Source organism: Phalacrocorax aristotelis, chromosome 21, assembly GCF_949628215.1.
Source record: "Phalacrocorax aristotelis chromosome 21, bGulAri2.1, whole genome shotgun sequence".
Lineage (NCBI taxonomy): Eukaryota > Metazoa > Chordata > Aves > Suliformes > Phalacrocoracidae > Phalacrocorax > Phalacrocorax aristotelis.
In genome coordinates this window covers 1,046,102-1,069,019 of record NC_134296.1, presented here as the reverse complement: position 1 = coordinate 1,069,019, position 22,918 = coordinate 1,046,102, and the positions used below count along the sequence as shown (strand labels likewise).

The following is a 22,918-nucleotide window of genomic DNA, read 5'->3' as shown; positions in this document are numbered from 1 at the left end:
TCTCTCGCAGCAAAAATGGAAGTGACTACTTTCTAACCGCTTCCTTTCTTTCTGGGTCTCTCTGTCCCTCCTGCTCCTCCTGACAAGTTCATTTCCTGTTATTGATAACGGCCCCTGCACCCAGTGAGAGGTCACCACGCTCGGTGCCCCCCCAAGAAAATAGCCCGGGGGCTGGAGGCAGCAGGGCTGTGAGAAGCAAACCCAACTGAGCGTTGCTGGGGCGGGCAGCAAGCCTCAGCCCATGCCGCTGGGTGCTGAGGTCCCTGCTGCTACCCAGAGCAGCGAGCCAAGCACCCAGGATATGAACTACACAATGGGTCTTCAGGATTTTCAGGCCTTTTTGTGCCTTTTTCATAGGGAGCTGCTTTGTCCTCTGTGCTCTGGGGATGGAGAGTAGTTTCTTTTTCCTGGGAGCCTTCTTCCTGCCCACACACATCACAGCGCTTTGCAAACAGGTGCTGTGGTCTAGAGCCCCTGAGAAGACAAGAGTGTCTCTTGGCCTGGGGCAAGCCACTGCTGCCAGCCCGCCAAGCCAGGAAAACAGCTAGTTCCCCAGGGGAAAATGAGGCATGCAGAGGTTTCCTGGCGGCCTTTCCAGAAGCACAGTGCTCTCAGAGGCAGCCAGGGAAGCGCAGGACAAGCCCAAGCGACACAAGGATGAGCAAGATGCTGCCACCAGTGCTGGCGTTGTGTCCCCTCGCAGTGTGTCCTGGGTGACCAAGTAGCCCCATGGCTCTTGCCGTGCCTCTGTGGCTTCTCCTCTGCCATTTGTTGGATAGAGGGTCAGTCTCAGCACCTTGGAGATCTGGTCCCCCACGCTGGCTTAGATCCCCTCTACCCTCACTACTCGACTTAGGAGCAATCCTCCATGTAAGAAGCTAAAATGAATGGGGAGAACTTGTTCCCGCATGGGGAGAGGAGTAAACCATGTTGATATAAAGCACCTTCACGCTAGGAGAACACCTTTCCTGGGGGGCTGTTCCTGTGCTCATGCACCCCTCTTCAGCCCACAGCGGCACCAACCCTCCATCATTGCTAGCCCCACACAGATGGGGCTGGCGGTTCTTCTGCTTTCCTCTGCCTTCCTGTTTGCAAAGTTGGAGGAAAGCTCAGGCTGTTTGCAGGAGATGTGGGAGAATATCGAATTCCAGAAACCAAAAGTGGTTGTGCTCAGCAGTTATTCAGAGAAGGAAAAAAAAAAAAAAGAAAAACAACCGCAACAGTTAAGCAAGAAATTCAGGTGATAAGCCATCCTTTTGGTTCTCCTTGAGGAGAAGGGCAGGAGTGCAGGGGCTGGCAAGATCAGCAGCGGATGCCTTGAAAAAATAAAACAGCAACTGCTTAATTGCTTCCAGCCAGAGCCGGCAGCGGCAGGAGCAAACTCTGTGCAGACTGCCACCGGCAACGGGGGAGGAAGGTCACACGTCCGCTCCCTCAGGCTCTCCCTCCTCAGGAGCAGCTCCTTCCCAGCAGGATGCCCAAGGGTCTGGGCTCATGTGCAGCGCTGCTCTGCAGGCTCTGTGCTCCCCGCAGCGCCACCAACACGGGCTGTGCGTGGCAAACCGTTTGCATGCCGTGGCACAGAGTGCCGGGGCTGTCCTTGGGAATGCGCTCACGCGGAGGAACCCGGAGTAGCGAGATGTTGCTCTCCAGGAAAAGCAATCTGCAGAGGTGCTTCGCTCAGCTCCCGGTCCCGGCTGTCCCAGGGCCAGCAGGCGCGTGACACGGAGCCCCCCAGTGCCGTGCCGTAACTGGGCTGTTCGCACCCCCTGTGGCCGACTCTGCGGGATGCTCGGGCTAATTGCATAGTCCTTCTCATGCCTGCTGGGAGCTGCTGATCGGCTGGTTTTAACAGAGTCTGCTGAATCCCAAGGCAGCTGCTTCACCTTCAAGCCGATGAGCGATGTTTAGGCAGCAAAGGAGATGGGCTAATTTCCAAAACCCTGCAGGACGTCCTGAGCTCCCAGTCGTGTCAGCAGGAGCAAGACCAGCTCTGTCTGAGCATTGGACCCAAAGGTGACGCAGGCCCAGCGGGAGAAGGCCATGGTGCGGTAGGCAATGCCGGGGGACGGAGACCGCGAGGCACCATATATGTTTTGGGTGCTAGTTCGGTGCCTGCCTGGCTCAGGTGACTCTGGGGCTACACTGCTGTTTGGAGAGGGTGAGGAGAGGTGCTGGGGTGTGTGGGTCAGGGCAGGGCAGCTGGGAGAGCAGGCTGGTACTCGGGAGGCTGGAGGGCAGAAATGGGGGTAAGGACTGGCTGGGCTCTGGTGGGGAGAACAACTCCCAGTCTGAAGCTGGGACCTGCTCTTTGCACGAAGGGAACTGACTATGAGGATATGGCCAGAAGATGCTGGGGGTGCCAGATGAGCCCACGGAAGTGGAGATGTAAAATGCAAGTGTACAACCTGCAGTCAGAGATAAATCCAGATCTCCCCCCACAAAGCACCAGCTCTGTAGGGTCCCCACGTCCTGCTGGTCTTGCTGAAAATAAAACCACAGCCATACAACTCCTTTAAGACCCCTAAGACTCTGCCACAAACCTCTCCAGTCCCTATATCCTAACTCATGACTAATGCACAGGTGTCCACAGAAGGGACACAGGGGATCCCGTGCCTGGCACACCTCTGGACACCTCCTGTTGGGCCAGGGTGGATGGCTGATGGCAGCTGGGACCCTCCCCTCTGTATCTGCCCCTCCATCACCAGTCTTCTGCTGTCCCAGCACCACTCTACACATCGTCATCACCTCCCAAAATACAAATGCTACACTCGTCCTCCTCGCCATCTTGGGCACTGGGGATGCTGTGAGGGTGGGACACATCTGGGGACAGGGCAAGGCTGGCACTTCTGCAGCAAGGCAGGGGAGGGATCTGGCAGCAGGGAGGCTCTTCCACCTGCAGCAGCCCTGCTCTCTCAGTAGGAGTGCAAGGGTGAAGGCCACCCTTGAGGGATCCAGGCACTGACACCCCGCTGCCACCAAGGTCAGAGCAGAGAGGAGTGCTGGGGGTAAGGGAGGTTCCCGTTCTGGGCCCTGCCCCACCAGGGGAGGGAGGGAAGGTGGCGAGGAGCACAGCTGTGGTCCTATGGGACCCACCCCAGAGCCATTTCCTTCAGTGTTGCTTCCCCCCATCCCCTTCTGGGCTTTGTCCTCTGGGGACTGCCTGGTTCCTCTTTGCCTGCAGCAGCTTGCAATGAAGGCGGCTGCCCTGGAGTCCTGGTCCTGCCCTGACAGCAAACCACCCCTGGGTGGGGGGCTACCCCCAGCCTGGACACCCTATTCCCTCGAAGCCAGGCCCTACCGCAGGTCTTCCACGGCCCCAGCAGCCCCTTCTTGTAGGACCCGGAGGTGGCCCTGTGCTCTGACCCCAGGCCAGCTGATGCATCCGGTGCAGAGCTGGTGGTGCAACAGGGGACGAGCACGGCTGAACAGCAACGCAGGGCCCCTTGCCTTGCACTGCCAGCCAGAGCAGCTTCTGGCTTTTTGCTCACTGTTGCACCCCCCTGCAGACCCAGCCTGTGTCCCTCAGGAGGAGCCGGGTGGCAGCATCGTCTTCCAAGCTGGGGCACAGAGGTGGCCAGAAGCAGTGTGCCCCAAAGCGTGTGCTTGTGTGTGTGCACCTCCGGGACTTCACTGCTCTGCGGAGGACAGCGAGGTATTTGCACGCCCTTCGCCTGCGTGGTGGACACCGGTGTGTTCACTCTGCAGGTGTGGGAGTGCATCCCGCCCGTGCGCTCCTGCGGGCGAGCAGGCGGAGGAGCACAGGCCATTCCCAGGCAAGCAGCAGCTGCGTGGGTGGGTGCAACAAGGTGTGGGGTGAAAGGCTGCTGCAGGAGTGGTGCCGAGAACTGAAAAGTGCCCTGGGATGAGTGATGTGTTCCTGCTCTGTCTGCTCCTGGTCTCCCTCACATCCAGTCTGTCTCTGCCAGCTTGTGCCTCATTTTCCACCAGCACCTTGTCTTTCGTGCTATGGGTCTCCACTGGGCTGTGGCATCCCATGCTCTGCTTCCCTAAATGCACCTCTGTTGTCATGTCTCAGCCTGCCGGTGCTTCAGCAGAGGGGAGGAACAGGAGCCATGCTGGCCAGGTGGAGTACGCTGAGGCCCATTCATGCACCGTCAGATGCAAGTAGGGATCAGGAGGTCTCAGCTGTGCAGATTTTTCTGCCCCTGGGAGCCTGGGCCATAGCACATCCCTGCAGCACATCTCTGCTTCCCTCCTGCATTCCCTCCATCCTGATGGGTCCCCATGGCGAGGACAGCCCCTTCAGTCTCCATCAGTGCCTTCTGGGTAAGGAAAAGGCAAAGGGGTCAGGTGTTGTTCCAAAGGGCTCTGCCCTGGGTGTCCTTGGTCCCATCCAGCACAGGTACACGCGTGGCTGAGCCAAGCCAGTGGCATGGGGAGGTCCATGAGCGGCAGAGGGAAAGTGTTGCAGGGTTTTCTGGGGTACTTCCCTGAGCATGAGTACCTCGATCTTGTGTTGCTTCAGAGGCAGAGGATACAGTCTCTCAGTATTTGTTTCCTCCTTTTAACCCTTTGAATGGTCTCTGAGGCACAGGAGGGACCCAGGTCCCAGGGCAACCAAACAAGGTCATTTAGCAAAGCATCTGTGTCCTTCGCTGCAGCTTTCAGGAGGGTTTCATGACCAAAGCAGAACCAGGCAGGAGGAGGAAGGGTCTTACTGCTGAGGGGATCCCAAATCCTTTGAAATGGCCATCAAATCTCTTAAATCACACTGGGCCATGGATCACTAAAATTGACAGCACTCAGGGAGCTCCTGGCCTCCATAAATTGTTTTTCCACGCCACTTTTGTGGCTTGACCTTGTTTCTTGGATAAAGCCATGTTTTGGTGAAAGTTTCCCATTCCCTTTGGGGAAAAAGGGCCAAATTCCAGCTCCCAAAGGCTGGTGCTGCCCTCTGGTCTCTTGCTTGCTGTGCTCCGTGCAGAGGAGCAGAACATGCCTGTGGTGGCTCCTGGGCACAGGGAAGGCCTCTGGACAGCCCAGTTCTGGGGATTGGAGCCCCGTTTCTCTGCACCTTTGGGTGCTGCTAGGTTCTGTGGGTGTTCCCTGGGCCCTACAAGGTCTGCAGGGGTCCAGCCGTCTCTGTCCTCCCCATCGCAGGTGCCTGGCAGTCGGGCAGGTTGGGGGTGAGCGTGGGCACACGGGTGTCACCGACACATGCCCAATGACTCGCGTGTGCTGGCAGCTCTGTGGTATCTGCCACGGTGACATGCGGAGCTGGTCCCTTGCTTGTCCCAGTGCCAGAGGAACAAGGTGGCGAGGAGGCAGCAGGCCTGTGCAAGGCTGGGCCGACAAAACGCAGGAAGGGTGGCCCCAGGGCTTTTCATCTTGGCTGCATCCTCAGGGACCCCTTGAGCTCAAAGCTACCTAGACAGCAGGGGTGTCCGCTACACTAAGAGGGCAGATACAGCCCTAGCCTCAGCATTACTGAGGAAGAAATCTTCTGCAGCGTCTGACAGACGGATACTTCAGAGAAGAACCCTCTTTGTTTACTCTGGTCCCTACTGAGGGCAAGTTTGTGTGGCCATCTTGTTAAGTACTGCACTGCTGGTCGTCTGAGGAAGACTTCTCTGTCAGAAGACGGAGGGTGGGAGGGAAGGGCAGTGCTGGGCCTGTTTGTCTGTGGTGGGGCTGTCCCTAGGCCCCTACAGCCAAGTTCTTTCATCCCACATTGAACAGGGAGCAATTCCTTAGGCCATCCTCAGGCCTGACACAGAGTCCAGGCCAGTTCTGCAGAGTCTGCTGGCACCCTGGGATCTGCTCATAAGACACAGATGTTGGTGGCCCTTTTCTCCAGGATAAAGTTGCTCTGCTGCTGGCCAAGCCCAGAGCTTGGTCCCTCTGATCTCCCACCTCTTAGGTAAAAGGTAGCACTGACAGGTTCTCCCATGGACCACCAGTGAAGATGTTTTCAGGGTGAAATTCTGGCACCCCCTTGCACACATGTTCCTGCAAACACCCAGGCATGCACAGACACACACATCTCCAGCAGTGCCAGCACCGCACATCCCAGGGACAGCTGGGCCACTGCCATGGCCTGGGCTGGAGGCGGCACTGGGGCAGGGGGCTCCGCAGGGCAGCAAGGAGGAGCCAGTGGAGTGGCCAGGGTGGGGGGAAGGCATTTGGGATGCGGGGTCTGTGGTGGCTGGTGGGGACACAGCGGGAGCCGCTGCAGCGCAGCGGGGTGGGGGCAGAAGAGGAAGGAAGCGTGCAGTGTCTCTGCGCAGGGCCTGGGCAATAACAAACAGGAAGAGCAGCAGGGCTGCGGCAGCGGGCATCAGCAGGAAGGATGTGCAGTGCCCCAAGGGCAGACCTGTCCTACCTGAGCCAGACCCTCCGGGGACCCTCCTCCCCAAATACACTGCGTTCCCTGCCCTGCTGGGGGGGGGGCCCATGTGTCTTCCCCTGAGTTGCCCACAGATGGTCCCGGGTGTAGTGGGGTGGCGGGAGGCACTCACAGAGAGGTGGGTTAGGGGGACGGTGGGGTGGCACGAGGGCCACACTGCGCACAGCTGGGCATGAAGGGTGGGAGGTGTCGAGCCCTGGCTTGCCAAGGAGCAGGATGATGAATGGCTGGTGCCCAGGCAAGGGGATACAGCCAGGGCGGCAGGGACGAGAGGGCTCATCCCAGCTCCCTGTGGGGCAGGTGGGGGCTGCTGTCCCCAGAGCAGCACCACTGCACCATGTGAAACATCCCACCTCGGCTCTTCTGCCAGCCGGTCCCACAGTCGGGTCTCTCCCATCCCTCCATGACTGATGGGCTGGCACCAGCACCGGCCACGGCCAGTCGCAGAGGGCACCGAGCACACCCCACCGGCCCTGCTGGAGGTGCCCACAGAGGCACCCCAGGATTCTGGGGGAGGCAGGGCTGCGCCCACTGGCGCAGGACAGGGGTTTGCTGGCAGGGAGTGGGGCTGGGGCTGCAGGCAGCCCAGCAGAGCCGAGCTGTGGCGATGTGGCCGGTATGTGTGTGGGCGGCAGGCAGGGTGGGGGAGAAGGAGGGAGAGGAAGCGGCAGAGGCAGCAGCTCCTTTGATAAGCAGCTTCCTGAACACTTTCAAACCGTGGTGTTAGACCGACACGCGCAGCGCCTGCGGGCCTGTGCCGGGACCGACGGAGCCCATGCCGCGGGCAGCAGGTAGGCAGCCCCCCAGCCCGCTGTGCCACCCACCGGAGAGGGGACCCCCATCAGGCAGTGCTGGGCCCTGGCGCCCATGGGCAGTGGGCATGTGCTCTCTGTGGGCAGCCCCGGGCAGGGATGAGATGCTGGGCAGGGATGAGATGCTGGGCAGAGTGATGGGGACACTCTCCCTGCAGGTGCCGGCAGCTGGGGCTCTTCGCAGGGTCCTCCTGCCTGCCAGGGGCTTGGATGGGGCATCTCCCAGGTGTTTCCCAGCTGGTGTGCGAGGGACGGCTTCTGGGGTTGGAGCCTGCTGCTGTCTCTGGCCAGGATCTCCTCTGGTGCTGTGGCTCCTGTGGACCAGCCATTCCTGCCCTGCCTGGCGGGGGACAGGACTGCAGGCCACCCTGTGTGAGGCATGGGGATGGTGCATGTGGCAGTGATGGCATTGCCACCCCCAGAAATGCTGCCAGCTGCCTTCCCAAAGAGCATGGCCACAGCATGGACCCAGTTCTCTGCAGGACCTCCCTGAGCTGATCCCACTCTTGGGTTCCCACTCCCTGGGATCCCACACTTTGCCCACTGAGAGCTCCAACTCTGCAGCATCCCCTGTCCCTTTGGGCCCATCTCCTCCTCATGAAGGGACCTGGAGACACAAAGAAGCCTCATGATCCCAGGGCGCTGCCTGCACCAGGAGGAGCTCTGCCCAGAGGTGAACCAGCATCACCCGCATCTCCTGTCCCTGCCAGGGGCTGCCCTGAGACTGGCGGCAGTGAAGCCCTGGCACCCTCCTCCAGCTGGGCTACCCATCGCCTCTTGCTCAACCACCCAGATAAAGCAGTTTCCTCTTGATGGTTACTGAGACCTGTGGGATGGAGGAGGCTGCCCCAGGGTCTCCCTTGCCAGAGCTGTGAGGCTGTCGAGGGTGCCTGGACCTGTATCTCCCAATAGCAGGAGCTGGCCAGGCTCTGTGTGGTGCTTGCACACTGTCTCACCTGCCGAATGCTGCTGTGCTCATGTGGGTCCCAGCTCGCCCTCCTCCCCATCGTGTTCCCAGGCCGAAGCAGGCATGCCGGCGAAGGGCTGGAAACACGGCACCGTGTGCTTCCCGTGGAGGTGGAGAGCATCTTGTGCTCCCACAGAACTACACCGTGCTCCGCCAACACAGGTCATGGGTGTCCTCTGCCCGGTGCAAGCAGATGGCTGTCAGTGCTGTGCCCAGGGTCACCAGTAGGTGCCTGTGGGGGCTGCAGGGCATCCTGGAGGGTGACCATGCTGGGAGCTCTTGTTGTGCCACCCTCCTGGATGCAGGGGCTAGGGGCCCTAGTGCAAGGGCAGCTGAGGACCCAAAACCTGTCCCTTGCTTAGGGACAATCTGTCGGGGGGGTCCACCCAGCCTCATGGTATCTCTCAGATCTGCCTTTTTTTTTCCAGCTACTTCTCCAATGGCTCCTTGATTCCCCGGGAGTTGCAGGGCCCCTGTGCCCACTCCCTGTGCTTCAGGACGAGGGCTTTGTGGCTGCCGCAGCATGGTACAAGCCTGCTTGGTGTGCTCCAGAGTTCATAACGGCAGCCTGACAGCCTGGGCAGCCATGGCAGACACGGACAAGACAGACAAGCCCAGTCCCTCTGCCAAGAAGCACGTGCGCCTTCAGGAGAGGTGAGTGTGGCTGGATGGTGCCCGCAGCCTGAAGCCTCTGCTGCCCCTCTCAGCCCAGGCAGCAGGTAGCCACCGCACTGCTCATCCCCAGGGCTTGGGCTCCCCTGAGCCTCCTTCCCCCAGGCCAGCCCTGACACCCACTGCGGCCAACTTGTGCAGATGCCCGGTCTGACCGTGGAGGCAGCCCTGACCGCCCCCGCCCAGCCTGGGACAAATCTAGAGACTGTGCTTTGAGGGCTTTCCAGCAAAAGCTGAAATGACCAGCTGGCTTCTTGTTCCTCAACTCACCCCATCTTCTGAGGTCTCTACCTGGCCCCTTTCTTCACCCTCTGTTATTCTCTGCCTGACTTTTCTTAGGTGTGGGGTGGTTTTAACTGGTGATATGGTGATGTGGGCTGCCCTCCTGTCCTGGGGTAGCAGAAGGTCAGCCAGGGACCCCTTTGCCTCACAGGAGGGGATCCAACGTGTCACTGATGCTGGACATGAGCTCACTGGGGAACGTGGAGCCCATCCAGCCCATCTGCACGCCACGGGACATCACACTGAAGTTCCTGAGGACATCCAGCCATGTGCTGAAGAAAGAGGAGCTCCAGCAACATGCCCAGAGCCTGGCACAGCTCCAGGAGGAGTTTTCGGTACGACGTTCCCCTCCACTCTCCCTCCTCACGCGAGTATGGCAGGGGCAGGTGGGGAGGACTGGCCGGGGTGGGCATCTCAGAGGTAGGCTCTGAGCCCAGCTGTGCCCCACAGCACCGGCAGCAGGGAAGGATATGTGGGCAAACAGGGGTGAGGGGTGCCCTGAGTGTCCCCTGGCTGCCAGCTCCCTGGTGCACGCAAGTCCCCCCTGGGTCCCTGGAAAGCCTGCCCTGCCCTCTCATGCCAAGCTTTTCTCCCAGGGTGGCACCTCTGGAAGGTGTCCCACCACATCTGGACTAAGGACAGGGCTCATCCCAGGAGCTGACACCTCTCGTGATGCTGCTCGGTCCCTCTGTCAGCCTCTCATTGCCTGGGGGACAGCTCTAACATGACGAGGGGACACAAGCAGCAGCAATGGGCTTTTCCTCATAGCTGTTCTCTCCTTCTGCAGAAAATCCCACCCAACTTCGTCAGTCCAGAGGAGCTGGAGATCCCTGGACGTGCCTCCAAGGACAGATACAAAACCATCCTCCCCAGTACGTGCCACTGCACCCCTTTGCCTCACGTTTGCCAGGTGCCATGTGCAGAGAGGGGGTGTGCGTGCATGTGCATGGGTGTTTGTGCAAGGGTTTTTGTGCATGGGAGAGGGGTGACTCGGAGCAGCCCCGGCACCGGGGTGGGGCACTCCTGTGCGTCTTTGGTGCTCCTGCTGTGCTTGTTCCTGCTCCCCATGTTGCAGGAGCTGGGTGCTCTGTTGCAGGGGGTGTGCACTGTGTTACGGGGTGGTATGTGGGGAGCTACTCCTTGGGGTGTATTCCCAGGGTGTGCAGTGCATGACAGCCCCGCCTGGGTTGCTCCCTGCCACAGTGAGGGCCTTACATGTCCCAAGGGCTGGGGGTATAAAGGCTGAAACCATTATAGGAGGACCCATTTGGGCTCTAGTCAGGCACAGTGTGAGGGCCCTGGAGGGTTATTGCCTGGCAGGTGGGTTACCCCACATGCTCACTGCAGTACAGGCAGGTTTGGGCACAGCTGGCTGTACCCTGCCATGGTAGTGAGGGTGAAGTGAGTCAAGAAGGGGCCCAAGGAAGGGTGCAGAGAGCTCCAAGCATGGCATGGAGCTGGGAGGACTCTGTCTCCAGCCTCTGGAGCTGAGGCAGGGAGGATGGGTAGGGTCAGGCACTGAAAGACTGACCCTGGGGTAAAGCCTGCCATCTCTTTCAGATCCTGAGAGTCGGGTCTGTCTCAGGAGGGCAGGGAACCAGGAGGAAGACAGCTACATAAATGCCAACTACATCACAGTGAGTGTCCTGCCTGGAGGGGGAGCGGGTGGTCTTCCAGGTCCTGCAGCCCACAGCTCACAGGGCTTCGGGCTGCAAACTCCTCGGTGCTGCAGGTGCCATGCTGGGACCCACACGCTGGGGCACTGACTGTCACCCACTGTCCTGTGGCTGCCCTGGGTAGCAGTCTGAACTTGCCACCCCTTTCTGAACTGGAGAGATGTGGCTCCACCCACGCAGGGCAGATACACTGTCCCTTTTGGTGGGAAAGCCTCACAAGGTGGCTGCTCTCGGCTCCTGCTGCTTGGGTGGGTCGAGCACCTGTATGGGCCCCCTTGCAGTGGCTTCTCCATTTCTTCCTCATGTGCTAGTCCTTTGCCTGGAGAGGCCACAGGAGGCAAGCTGGGTCAACAGCGCACCGCAGCCAGTTCAGCGCTTACACAGCCAGGAATTTCCTCTCTGCTCAGGGCTGTTGTTGGTTTCCCAAGAAGAAAGCTAATGAAGGGGAGAGAATGGCTTCTCTTTGTCCCCTGGTGGGGTCCCTTTCCAGAGACTGAGAAATCCCTGGACCCAAGGGTGTTACTTCAGGCAGCTTGATCTATGATAATCCTGTGCAAATGACCCTTTCCCAGCTGCAGTCTCACTCGTTGTGCTGAACATCATGCCACCCTAAACCAGGCTCTTGTGTCAGCCAGGCACTGGCTTTGCCTGGTTGGTAGGCTTTTTTCTGAAGCAGTTCATCTCTTTTCAGCATCCTTCCCCTTGGGACAGGCCAGGGGCACTGGGAAGCAGAGGTGGGTCCACAGCCACTTCGGGTGCGTGGCAGCGAGGAGAGCGTGGAAATGTGGGACTTAGAAAAGTAGCCCACAAAAGTGCCCTCTGGCATGATGGACAGACCCCTGGAAGGTGGTCTGACAGTGCAGGTTGGAGCTGGAGGGCATTTAGTAGCATTTCTTTTCTGATGGTGCCCATGGGTGTGATCCAACGAGGCAGGAGCGGTGTGAGCTGCCAGCATCCTGCCGTGAGGGTTGGAGTCCAAGTTGGACACAGGAGCACATGCCTAAAACCTGGGAGGCTTGCTGGTCCAAATGCCATTTTTACCATGGGCAGCAGAAGACTGTTTTTAGAATAGCCTTCCTGAAACAGCCTGGCAGCAGGCAGCTTCGCATCGGGTGACGCCATCACCCTGTCCACATGCATCAGGGTGTTCATGAGCACGTGGCATCCCCTCCGTCTCACACAAGTGTTAACAAAAATGCACAAACACTGCTCATCCCTATCTCACACATGTGCACATATATGTGCACACAGCTGAGCACACGTGTGCCCACGCACCCGTGTGGTATTTTCTGACCCCTTCCTTCCACTTACCTCTCCAAGGGTGTCACGGTGCAGGAATTTGTAGGCACATCAGCAAATTAGCGACCCAGCCTGCTTCTGGCATGCTTGGGAGGCACAGTGAGTCTGGAAGACCTCTGCAGGTATTTGATCACATCATCCTCCACCTGGGATTGAATATTTTTCCTGCTGACTGTATCCCATGAAATGTCTTTGAGCATGAGGGGCAGGTGGGGGGAAATTCCCAGCGTAGATGCCTCCAGGTCCTACTGCAAGTCTCCCTCTGAATGGAAAATTGTGTTTCCTAGGAAGAAGAAATAATCTTGAGGCATGAGAAAAGGGCTATACAAAATGTTCCTGGAAATGTTCCTGCCCCTTGGCTGGGCCAGTGCAACTTCTTGTGGGACCAGGCAGTTAACAGGATTGCTGGGAAGACCTGGATGAAATCACAGGGGTCTAGGTGCATTTTAAACTGAGCTCTTTTTTGACAAAGCCATAAAGCTCTGCCTAGAGTGCTGTGTACACAGTTTTCCAAAAGCTGTGAGTGCTGTGGGTGCCTCCCCCAGCATCCCAAGGGCACCCTCAGTCAGGTCCCTGACTACTTGCTGAATTGCCAAATTGCATCTCCAGCTGGGAGCTGGAGTAACACGTTACTCACCCCGTTGCTCTCCCCCACCTCTGCCTGCGCCTGCCCTCCAGCTCCTGCCTGCTGCTGCTGCTGCACACCCTCCCCTCTGCTGGGCCAGCAGCACTGCCCAAGAGGCCATGGTGTGCAGCAGGAGCTGAGCAGGACTCAGAGCGCCTCCAAGCTTTAATATTTCTTTGGCAATTTTATACTGGGGAAGGAAGTGACCACGGAGGCAGAGGATGCTTGGAGCTGTGAAACAGAGCCTGGGGCAGAGGCAGGGCCGGTGTCTGTGCTGATAACCCCTCCAGGTGTCCCCAGACCCAGCCTTCCCGCTGCTGGGCACTGCCACATCCCCTCCTGAGCCTGGTGGGGAGGCAGCACTGGTGGGACCCAGCTGGGACTATCCCAGATCCTAGCCAGAGTGGAGCCTGATGACTTCTGCTTGCCCTGGGGGAAATGCCTCTGGTGAGAAGCGCCCTCCCTGCATTAGCTCTGCCTTGCCAAGGTGTCCATCACACCAGCTATCATCACACCAATAACCTGGGGATGCTTGCAAGGAGCTTGGGTGCACATGGCTTGCTGCATGGCCTTGCTCCTGGACTGTGGGACTGGGAGGATGGAGAGGATGTCTGGTAGGTCCTGATCAGGTCTATAAAAGCACGTCAAGGACAGGCTTAGTAGGAAATAGCCCATGTGGCTCAGCTTCTTATGTGTAAAGGAAGAAAAGCACCATGAGAGCTGGAGTGGCCTGGACACAGGCTCCCCCTGCACATCAGGGTCCCCTCCAGTGTCACTGATGGACCATGTGCTCGGCAGGGCTATGCGGGGCAGCCCCGGGAGTACATTGCCACCCAGGGACCCATGCTGAACACTGTGACCGACTTCTGGGAGATGGTGTGGCAGGAGGAGGTGCCCCTCATCATCATGATAACCAAGCTCCAGGAGCGCAAAGAGGTACTGTTGTCCCTGCCCAGGCCCAGGCCCAGGCCCAGCACCCCAGCCAGGAGCAAAGGAGTCGGGAGGGGTGGGGTAATAACAAGAGTAAAGGGTTATGTGAGACCAAATGTGGGGTCTGAGCCCCCGCTTGCTTTCTCTGCTTCACTCTCAGAGGGTACCCCTGATCGATCACACATGGAGGAGGAGAGCCCCAGGGGTGGAGCCTTGGCCCCATCCAGCAAAGCCTCTCCTCCTCATGTGGCCTCTTGTGTTCTGGGCATGCTTTGCCAGCTGAATAATAGGATAAAGAGATTAGGGCAACCCCTGGGAGAGGGAGCAGAGGCAGCAGTCAGCAGTGTCCCTCCAGCCCCAAGCAGCTCTCCTCCTAGTCTGGGAGCTCTCAGCCGGTAGATCCAGGCTGGGACGGGGGCTGGCAGCACCGTCCCCTGTGTGGTGGCCGCCCTGTGCCTCGGCTGGGATCCCTGACTCCCCGTCCAAGCAGCGCCTGCCTGGGGGAACTCACCTTCACTTCCCTGGCCGTGTCCTTCTTCCGTTGTCTCCCTGGTTGGCACAGCATCCCTGTGCCCTCCACTGGGCAGGCTGGGTCCTCCTGGGTCTGGCAGGGCATGGACTGGCCCAGGCACGGCTCCCATAGCACTGGAGAGAGCAGCCTCAGGGTCTGAAAGCCATATGGCAGGGCACGGGAAAGGGTGCAGGGGGAGCAGATGCGGGGAGAGGGATCTGGCCCTTCCTTAACTTCCCTTCTGTGTCACTCCACATCCACCTTGCCCACTCCCCCACACCTCCCTAAGTGATGGCCCTTCCCAAGAGCACTAAGCAAAGCATAACTCAAACATCCAGCAGGAGCATCTCTCCTGCCACACGAAACCTGCCTTTTTCTTTCAGAAATGTGTCCACTACTGGCCGGAGAAGGAGGGCACCTACGGCCCCTTCACCATCCGCGTGCAGGGCGTGAGCGAGTGCATCGAGTACGTGGTCCGGGATCTCTCCATACAGGTGGGTTAAAGCTCCATCCTGGGGTCAGAGGGAGAGCCCAGCAGGGTCTGGCAGTGCCTCTGCCATGCCCAGGCTCTCTAGCAGGGTAGCAGCACTGTGTGACAGGAGAGCAGTGGGTTCAGGGCTCGGAGAGCAGGATCTTATGAGCCCCCTGCCAGAGGATGGGTCTGCAGAGCTCTGCATGCCCGAGGAGGCTGAGAGGGAGTAGGACCCAGCCCTGGAGGGGAGAGGAGAGAGGGTCAGCTGGGGAGAGCTTCTCTATTAGCCCTTTGCTGTTTGCACTGTGCCATTGGGCTCTGCCCTAAGGTCTCTCTGTAGTCATCCTGGGCTGACAGCAGCCAAAAGGATCTTGCTGGCTTTGTCTGGACTGCGGGGACCGTATTGGGACACCCTGCATCTGTTCCCATCTCCTGGGATGGGGCACTCCCCAGTGTCCCTGGCCCAGGGGTCTCTCCTGGGTGTCTGGCAGAGGTTCAAAGAGGGATTTGGGAGGAGAACAGATGAGATGGGCACAGGCTGCCCGGCCTTTGCTTGAGCTGGACTTCATGGCTTCATTTGGCCCAGCCCAGTGAGTCCATCCTCCCACGTCCTGATTTCTCTTTCTTCCGTTCTGGAAAAGCTTGAAGGTGAATGCCGCCAGGTCAAACACATCCTCTTCCCTTCCTGGCCGGATCAACAGACACCCGAGTCAGCCAAGCCCCTGCTGCACTTGGTGTCCAAGGTAGAGGAGAGTCTCCAGGCTCCAGCCAGCCCCGGGCCCATCGTTGTGCACTGCAGGTAAGAGCTTTCCCCTCACCCGCGCCCCTGCGTGTCCTTCACCTTGGGGTCAGTGTGCAAATGCCGGAGAGGAAAAATCCCACATGAGCTGCTCCCGCTGTGGTGCAGAAATCTCAGGGCATGACATCCCCATAACAGTTGTTCAACCAGCAACTCCTGTCCTGGCATCAGGGTGGTGGCATCAGGACGGTGCGTACTGCCCTGTAAAGAAATCTGATTTGCACCTGTGTCTGCGGACACTGAGGTGGGAGCAGGAGAGCTCTGCAGGGTCAGGACCCAGCCACCAGGCCCACGGCAGATCCACAGCTCAGGCCCCTGTTTCCCCTGCCACTGGGCATGGCCTGCAGCTCAGCTGTGAAGCTGTTTTTCAGGGCAGCCCTCCTGGAGGAGGTGGCCTCTGTTAATTTTCTCTCGCTGCTAAGTGAATTTGGGGGCGGTGGAGCAGAGCGCCTGGTTGTCCGTATGCAACACACGCGGGATGTGATGCTGCAGGCTGGCCTGCCCACGGGCAAACAGCTCTGTGGGAGGGTTAGAGCACAGCTGGGCGGGGAGGCGAGGGGCTGCAGAGACCACTGCACTGCGCAGGGATGGGGGGCACAGACAAGTTTTGAGCTTCCAGAGCAGCCTCAGCTGGGCCGTGCAACATGGCAGGACCCTCTTGCCATGGCAGAGTGATGCCAGCCCGTGTCTCTTGGTGTCTGGCTAAGAAAATTGGTCTGGCAGCTTGGACCAGGGCCCCAGAATCTCTCTAGGAAGAAATCATGGCAGCAAACCAATCCAGGAGTATGTCCAGCTCGGACAGACCAAGGTCCAGGCAGTGGATGTTGCTGGTGCTCAGCACAGCTCTGTCTGTCCCGCAGCGCAGGCATCGGCCGGACGGGCTGCTTTATCGCTACCAGGATCGGATGCCAGCAGCTGAAGGACAAGGGGGAGGTGGATATCCTGGGAATCGTGTGCCGGCTCCGCATAGACAGGTGGGTGCTCAGAGCAGGCTGCTCCTTGGAGGGTCCTGCTGGGTGCCAAGCCTGGGAGGAGGGATGCAGGAGGGGGATGCGGGGATGGGAATCATGAGGGGGCATGGGGACAATTTTTGATGGAACCCAGAAGCGGTGCTAAAAGATGCAGATGTGGCAACAGCAAATGATTGCCCAGTGCTAGGGCAGTTTTGCTGTCAGGGCTGTTATAGCTCTGAGGACCTGAGGATGTGAGGGAGAGGAGAGCAGCTCTGGACCTGGCAGCAGTCTGTCACTTCCAGCTCAGCCACTAAATTCAGAAACCCTTGATTTCACCACTTTTCAGGGAGGAGTACTGCTAAAAGTTAGAGCCAAATCAGTTCCTAGTCCACATTTTGCAGAGCCTGGCAATGGTCTTTGGGCAGCTGTGACGCCTGATTCAGATGTAGCTGGGTGTGGGGTGATGGAGGAATATTTGTGCCCTGGGAGCAGGGAGCCGGGGACGGGGCTGTGGGCTTCGGCGAGGTGTCACAGGACCTGCCTTTCCCTTGCAGAGGTGGGATGATCCAGACAAGTGAGCAGTACCAGTTCCTCCACCACACACTAGCTCTCTACGCTTCCCAGCTGCCGGAGGTGGGAGGCCACTAGCACAGGGCTCCCACCGGGCTGCTGGCTCCCCACTCTGACCTTTCCTGCACCAGCCTTGGGGACACCTCCAGCAAAACCCCGTACTGCTGCTGCCAGGCCACAGAGCAGCAGCATGAGCATCCCTCAGGACAAACACATCTGAGCAAACCCATGGGGATTGTGGCCTCGTGACCTTGGGGACCAGCAAGATTTGGCGGGTTCACGTGAGGGATTCGGCAGGTGCTCGAGGTGGCTGTTGCTGCTGGCTCGAGGCAGATTTCATCCCTGGAAAGAAGCTTTGGCTTTTGAAACGTGCAACGTTTTATCCTCAACCAGAAGAATGAGCTGTGGAGAGGAATTGAAGCTGGGTGAGAGCCGGGAGCACAGTTTGCCTTTTAGCTGCACAGAAATGTTTAACCCATTAGATGCAGAGCTGGCACAGTTACCCTGCAAATAAACAGAGCCTCTGTCCTGACTGTTCATCGTCTGTGGGCAGAGGCTGCGCTGCGCGCAGGGCTGTGCTTACTCTGAACACGCGCCGTGGGGCGCTTCTTGCTAAAGATGCATGTTGATGATTTGGTGCGAAAGCTGCACAGCTGGTTGCCTTCGGTACGTGATTTGCTTTCCTCTCCACCTTTGGCCAACACCTTCTCAACAGCCTTAAAGTAGGGGAGATTCCTTAGCGTTTTGCAAGCAACGTGTTACCAACTGACTTTTGTTACACAAGGGTGGGGGTTTTGCATTCTTGTTTTTCTGCTGAAATCGAAACAAAATAATATTTAGGCCTTTTTCACTGATACATTCAGGAGAAAAGAAGGAAGAAGGAGAAACATTTTGGCACAAAGCATGGAGATGGAAATATTCTGTAAAATATTTCAAAGCTATTCAAAACCAGCCTTCAGCTGATGGGTGTTGTACACCCTGTTGGGCCACGAGGACTGAGGAGGAGCTGAGGGCTGCCTAGCCTGCACCTGCCTGTGCCCACAAGCCCTGATGTGGCCCAGTCGGTGGGTGAGATCCAGGGAGAAAAGGGTCAATCCTCTTGCTGAGAGAGCCTGACCTTGCTTCAGCTCCTGGAGCATCCCCAGATCAGTGCTGTGTGTGTGGACCCCCCTCCAGTGCTCTGAGGGTCCCCAAACTGCAGTCAAGAGGCTCCCCGATGGTTTTGCCCCAGTGCCCATCATTCAGGCTCTGTGGCTTTCTCTGGAGGAGAAATGATTGGTTGAAAAAAGAGACGTTTCATCCTTAACTCTGCAGTTCTCCTGTCTTGTCCGAGGTCCATCAGTGCAGGAGGGGGGGTTCCTCAGGCCTCTGTTCCCCCTGCCAGTATCCCATCCTCTCTGCTTCTCTCCTTGCCCCTCTGCATTTACTCTCTATAAAAGCAGTAAGTGAACAAGTGAATCAGCCTTGTCCAAGGATGAGCCGAAGTCAGTGTCTGCTCCCTAATCTTGCCTGGCATAAGTAGCAGATCTGGTGGCAGACCAGGCATGTCCCACTGTGCAAAATTACCCAATATTACAGAAATTATCTTGTATGGCTGAGCCATGGTAGTCCTTATTAGTCATTCTCGTGTGTTTGCAGACTCTCTGGATAGAGTACGTGCACGTGCCAGGGCACTTGCTATAGCACAGTAAAGCATTGTTGAAGCATTTGCTCACTTCAAGGAGCAAATCTTTTTGGGGAAACATCTCAGAAAGTGGATGGAAGAGTGACAGACATTGAGAGACCCTCTGCTAGCACAGTCCCCTCCCATGGCACCAGGAACAAACCCACTTCCCAGCCCCGCAGCAGGAAAGAATCCAGATTCGTCATAACTGTCCTTCCACCTCCAGCATCTGGATCGCTCTGGCAGAGGAACCTGCCTGCACTGGCCGCCAGGTGAACCCTTCCTCGTGGCACTGAGCCTGCCCAGCCGGGCACTGCTGGGATCACCTTGGCCTCTGCGAGGTTCCTGCCTGGTGTCTGGGCTCTTGGAGAGACCGCAGAGCCTCCACAAGCCCCCTGAAGGTGGGCATGGCTCAGGGCTTTGCCTTCTCAGTTAATGCTATGTCACGCTGTAGCCTTCGATGGTGCCTCTGAAGCCACCAATGGAAATTTTGAGCTTGTCTAAGGCAGGCTTTATTCAGCTGTCCCACAGCATCCTTCCTTCTTTGGGTTGACAAATGGTCCAACATGGTCACATTCGACGCGACCGTGGTTCAGCGGTGGTCCTGAGTCTTTTCCCCCCACATTGCCATCAGGCAGGGGACCTCGAGGAGCCTGCAAACTGCACCAAGGCACGGTCTTTCCCCACACTCCCTGGACAGTGGGGTGTGCACCACTTTTATCATGCTTTCTGTTTATTATCAAGAGGAGAGTTGTTAGGGCAGGCTTGCAGCAAGAGCTGCATTGAGGGTCTCCCAAGGCACACAGGAGCAGCTCTGGGATCAGCAGCCAGGCAGAGGGTGTTGTCACCCCCTCTCACACTCCCCATTGGGTGCTGGGAGTTTTGCCAGTTCAGTTGTCTGATGCAGATTGTGATCAGTTAAGCAGTTTTCCTGTCTCTCAATCTCAATTTCTACCAGCTCTATCTGGTAGACACTTATCAGGCCATTACCACTGCGCTATCTGAGTATCTCTCCATCCTCCCTGTATTTATTTCCCAAGTGGTCCTTGGGGCTATGCTGGGCTATTGCCTGTGCTATTGCAAAACACCATCCCGGGGCTCACCCGATGTCAGGGATAAAGTAGGGTGTTTGATCCTTATACCTATGTCCTAGAAACTGCTTCACCCTGTCTATAAAGACCATGGGGTGCCCAGCCAGCAAAGGAAAGGAATCACTCCAAAATCTCACATCCCCCCACGCCCCAGGCTGAGATCAAGTCCCTGAGCTTGGCCAGGGGTTTCAGCAGGGCCAAGATTGTTCCGGTTCCTCATTCCCTTCCCTCAAAACCCCAGCATGGCCCCGGCTGCCTTTTTCCTTCTCATGGCATTTCTGTGCTTCGCTGGGAGGTGCAGCCCAGATGACCGGGCCGGGAGCTGGTGCTGGGGTCCCCGGGCTGCAGACTCCTGCAAACCATGTGCCCAGCAGGCCAGGTCCTGCCCAGGGTTCAGGAAATACCCTTTCTCCATGTGACTGTAATTTTGGCCTGGGGTTTCTCAGGCTGATAATCCATTTCCTACACCTGCGACAACTCACCAGGCTGGAGGTTGCCTAGGATGGGAGAAAAAAAACGTGGTGACCATGTGGTACACGTCACCACAGTGGCACACAGAGGCATTGCTGGTGGCAAGGAGACCTGAGGTGCTCCAAATTCACCGCAGCTGACGGAGGGTGCTAGGGCATTACATGGCGTCCCTGTAGAACACAGCACACCGCTGGGGTAGGACGTGCCAAAATCCAGCATTTTGGGTATTAAGAAACAGCTCTCCCCTCAGGCGAGCAATGTAACCACAGGCGAGTCCCCAACAGCATTGTCATGGACCCCAACTAATCAATGACCAAGGCATCACCCAGAAAAGAGAAATTGCACAGCACGCTTTGGCATTTCAAGGGCAGCGCTGGGGTCCTAGGAGCTCTCAGAGGCCTTGTGAGAGCACCGGCAGCAGGTGGGACCCCAAAGTGGTTAAACCGTGAGATGGTGGAACATGGAAAACAAGCCACCCGTTACCCCACATTAACTCAGAGCACAGCCCTGACAATTCAGTCCCTTTACGGAACTTGGTTGAGCAACCACAACAAAACCTGCTGGGAATTTCAAATATGCTCCTGTCTGGAGAGGTCCCGGATCGGTGCTGGCTCTTGCACAAGACACTCTGCATGGTCCCACACTCCTGGCATGGAGACCACTGGGTGACACGGCGGGGGACAGCGCTGCAGAGGTGCAGCCAAGGGGACCAGATCTGGCTTCTGCATCCCTGCACGTGCTGCCACAGCTCCTCTGCAGGGGGCAGAGCTTGCCACCCCCTGGTCCAAACCAGCTGGAAACAGCCAGATGTGTCCCAACCTGCCAGGGCTGGCGTGAGACCCTTCCCTTCCTGGGGATAAGAGAAATGGGGATGGGCAGAGGGGGGCCAGTACATGAAAAGGGTCTTTTTTTGCTCATTTGCTCATGTCTCTCCCAGCATAGGGATGGACTCACCAAGCTCATATCTCTGCTCTGAGGGGTGTGTTTTATTTGAGCAGTGGGTGGACAGAGTTCCTCTGGGAGGTGCAGTAACACCCATGCTATCAGGAGGCAATCTCTGCTAACAACTCGAGTGCCAAACGCTTCCCAGCGTTTTGGCTGGGAAGGCCCAGACTGGTGTAGGGACATTCCCTGGGCTGCAATGTGTTAAAAAAATATAAATCTTCAGGCAGAAATTACACACAAGAATGGGGGGACGATGAATTTTTCACTGGTTTGAGGAGCTGCAATGGAGTAATTAGAGAAAGCAGCGATATTCCTGCTTCCTTAGGCCTCCCTTTGAGAGCACAGGGATCTTTAGCAGGCTGCAGCATCCCTGAAAACAAAATGGTTTCTGTCTCCGAAAACAAAGGCAGCTTCCCAGTGACTTACAGCACATGATGGAAACTCTTTCCCACCATTGTCATGGGCTCCGAGATACCCACTGTGAGGCAGATCCAACCACAGATCAGTTTCTCTATTTTCTGTGCATACACGCTTGTCTCAGGCAGCCCCAGTGGTGAATTCAGCAACCTCGTCTCTCGTGGGAGCGTGAGCAACCTCTGTTCCACGTGGGCTTTCCCCAGCAACTGCTGGAATACAGGTCCTGCCTCTTCACCCTGGTGTAAGGGAATGGCAAATGCGCCTGTGTGTCAGCGCTTGCTTTAAGACTGGCTCAAATCCAGCCTAGATGTAACCGAGCAACTGCCCCGAGCGCTCAGCATCTACGTGGAAGGGCAAAGCAGAGCGGAAGAACAGCCAGCACAAGTACCTATAGTGCAGGAGCAGCTTAGCATCCCCTTGCAACCCAGCAGAACTTAGCTGGGTGAAAATGAGGGGGTTTTGAGGCTGCAGGGCCCAACCTGATCTCTAAAGGCTGGTGTCACAGCAGGTTGTATAAACGTCTTATAGAAACATTCCTTGAGAAAGTCATGCCTTTGGACTGTGTGTCATTCTGCATGTAGAAAATTGCTCATCAGCTCTTGTGACATCGCTCTGGGCTCCTGGCTCTGCAGAGGTCTTGTCTTGGGAAATCAATACTGGGTCAAAATATGAGAGCACCTGCATCCTGTTGCCTGGGGAAGCTGAGGCCCAGGGGCAAAGTGCGAGGTATAAACCTAGGCTCCAAATCCACAAAACTAGTGACTGTCCCATGACTAAAAAGAAAACAGCATGAGAAAGAAAAGAGCGTGGGCTGCAGTGGGGCTGGAGGGCAGGGGAGCAGCCCCACAGGCTGGCCCAGCCCTGCTGTGGGTGCCCAGGGGCCCTGTGGGACCCTCAGGAGCATGGGGGAGCTGGGGTCCAGGGGAGGAGACATGCAAGGGTGCAGGATTGGAGGTCTGCCCAGCTGGCATGGTTGGAGGGGGCAGGTGCTGGCTGCTGCAAAGGTTCTGTCCCAGGGTGCAGGATACGTGCCAGCCAGGGCAGGCTGCCAGCCACGTGCTGGCGGTGCAGACTGCCAGGTGTGGGGTCACTGGGTGCAAAAGGGCACAGCGGGTGATGGGGGTGTGGGGGTGCTGGGTGCAGAAGTTGCAGGACTCAGGAAGGTGCAAGTGCTGCCAGGTGCAGGGCTGGTGCAGGGTGCAGAGGTGCTGGGGCCACAGGGGTGCAGGCTGCAGGGGTACTGGGGTGCAGGGTGTGCCAGGGACGCAGGGGGTGTTGGGGGTGCTGGCTGGGGCGGTTGCAGGGCACAAGGGTGCAGAGGTGCATGGTGCAGGGGTCTAGGGTGGAGTGGTGCTGGGGTTGCAAAAGTCCTGGGGTACTGAGGGTGCAGGGG

At 57.8% G+C, this 22,918-nt stretch overlaps 1 protein-coding gene across 4 annotated transcripts; it reads left to right on the top strand.

Moving 5' to 3' along the window:
• The first annotated feature begins 1,382 nt into the window (after positions 1-1,382).
• Positions 1,383-17,470, top strand: PTPN7 (protein tyrosine phosphatase non-receptor type 7). 4 transcript variants are annotated; one of them, XM_075115627.1, is made up of 10 exons: positions 1,383-2,016; positions 8,578-8,803; positions 9,255-9,438; positions 9,891-9,975; positions 10,664-10,740; positions 13,502-13,639; positions 14,528-14,638; positions 15,258-15,415; positions 16,276-16,389; positions 16,923-17,470. In XM_075115627.1, the coding sequence occupies exons 2-10, from the start codon at positions 8,673-8,675 to the stop codon at positions 17,014-17,016; spliced, it is 1,092 nt and encodes a 363-aa protein (XP_074971728.1). In that variant the 5' UTR covers positions 1,383-2,016; positions 8,578-8,672; the 3' UTR covers positions 17,017-17,470. The 4 variants fall into 4 exon arrangements, with proteins under 4 accessions (XP_074971728.1, XP_074971727.1, XP_074971729.1 ...); XM_075115626.1 differs by having other exon boundaries at positions 1,383-2,051; XM_075115628.1 differs by lacking the exon at positions 1,383-2,016 and adding an exon at positions 2,063-2,161.
• The last annotated feature ends 5,448 nt before the right edge of the window (positions 17,471-22,918 follow it).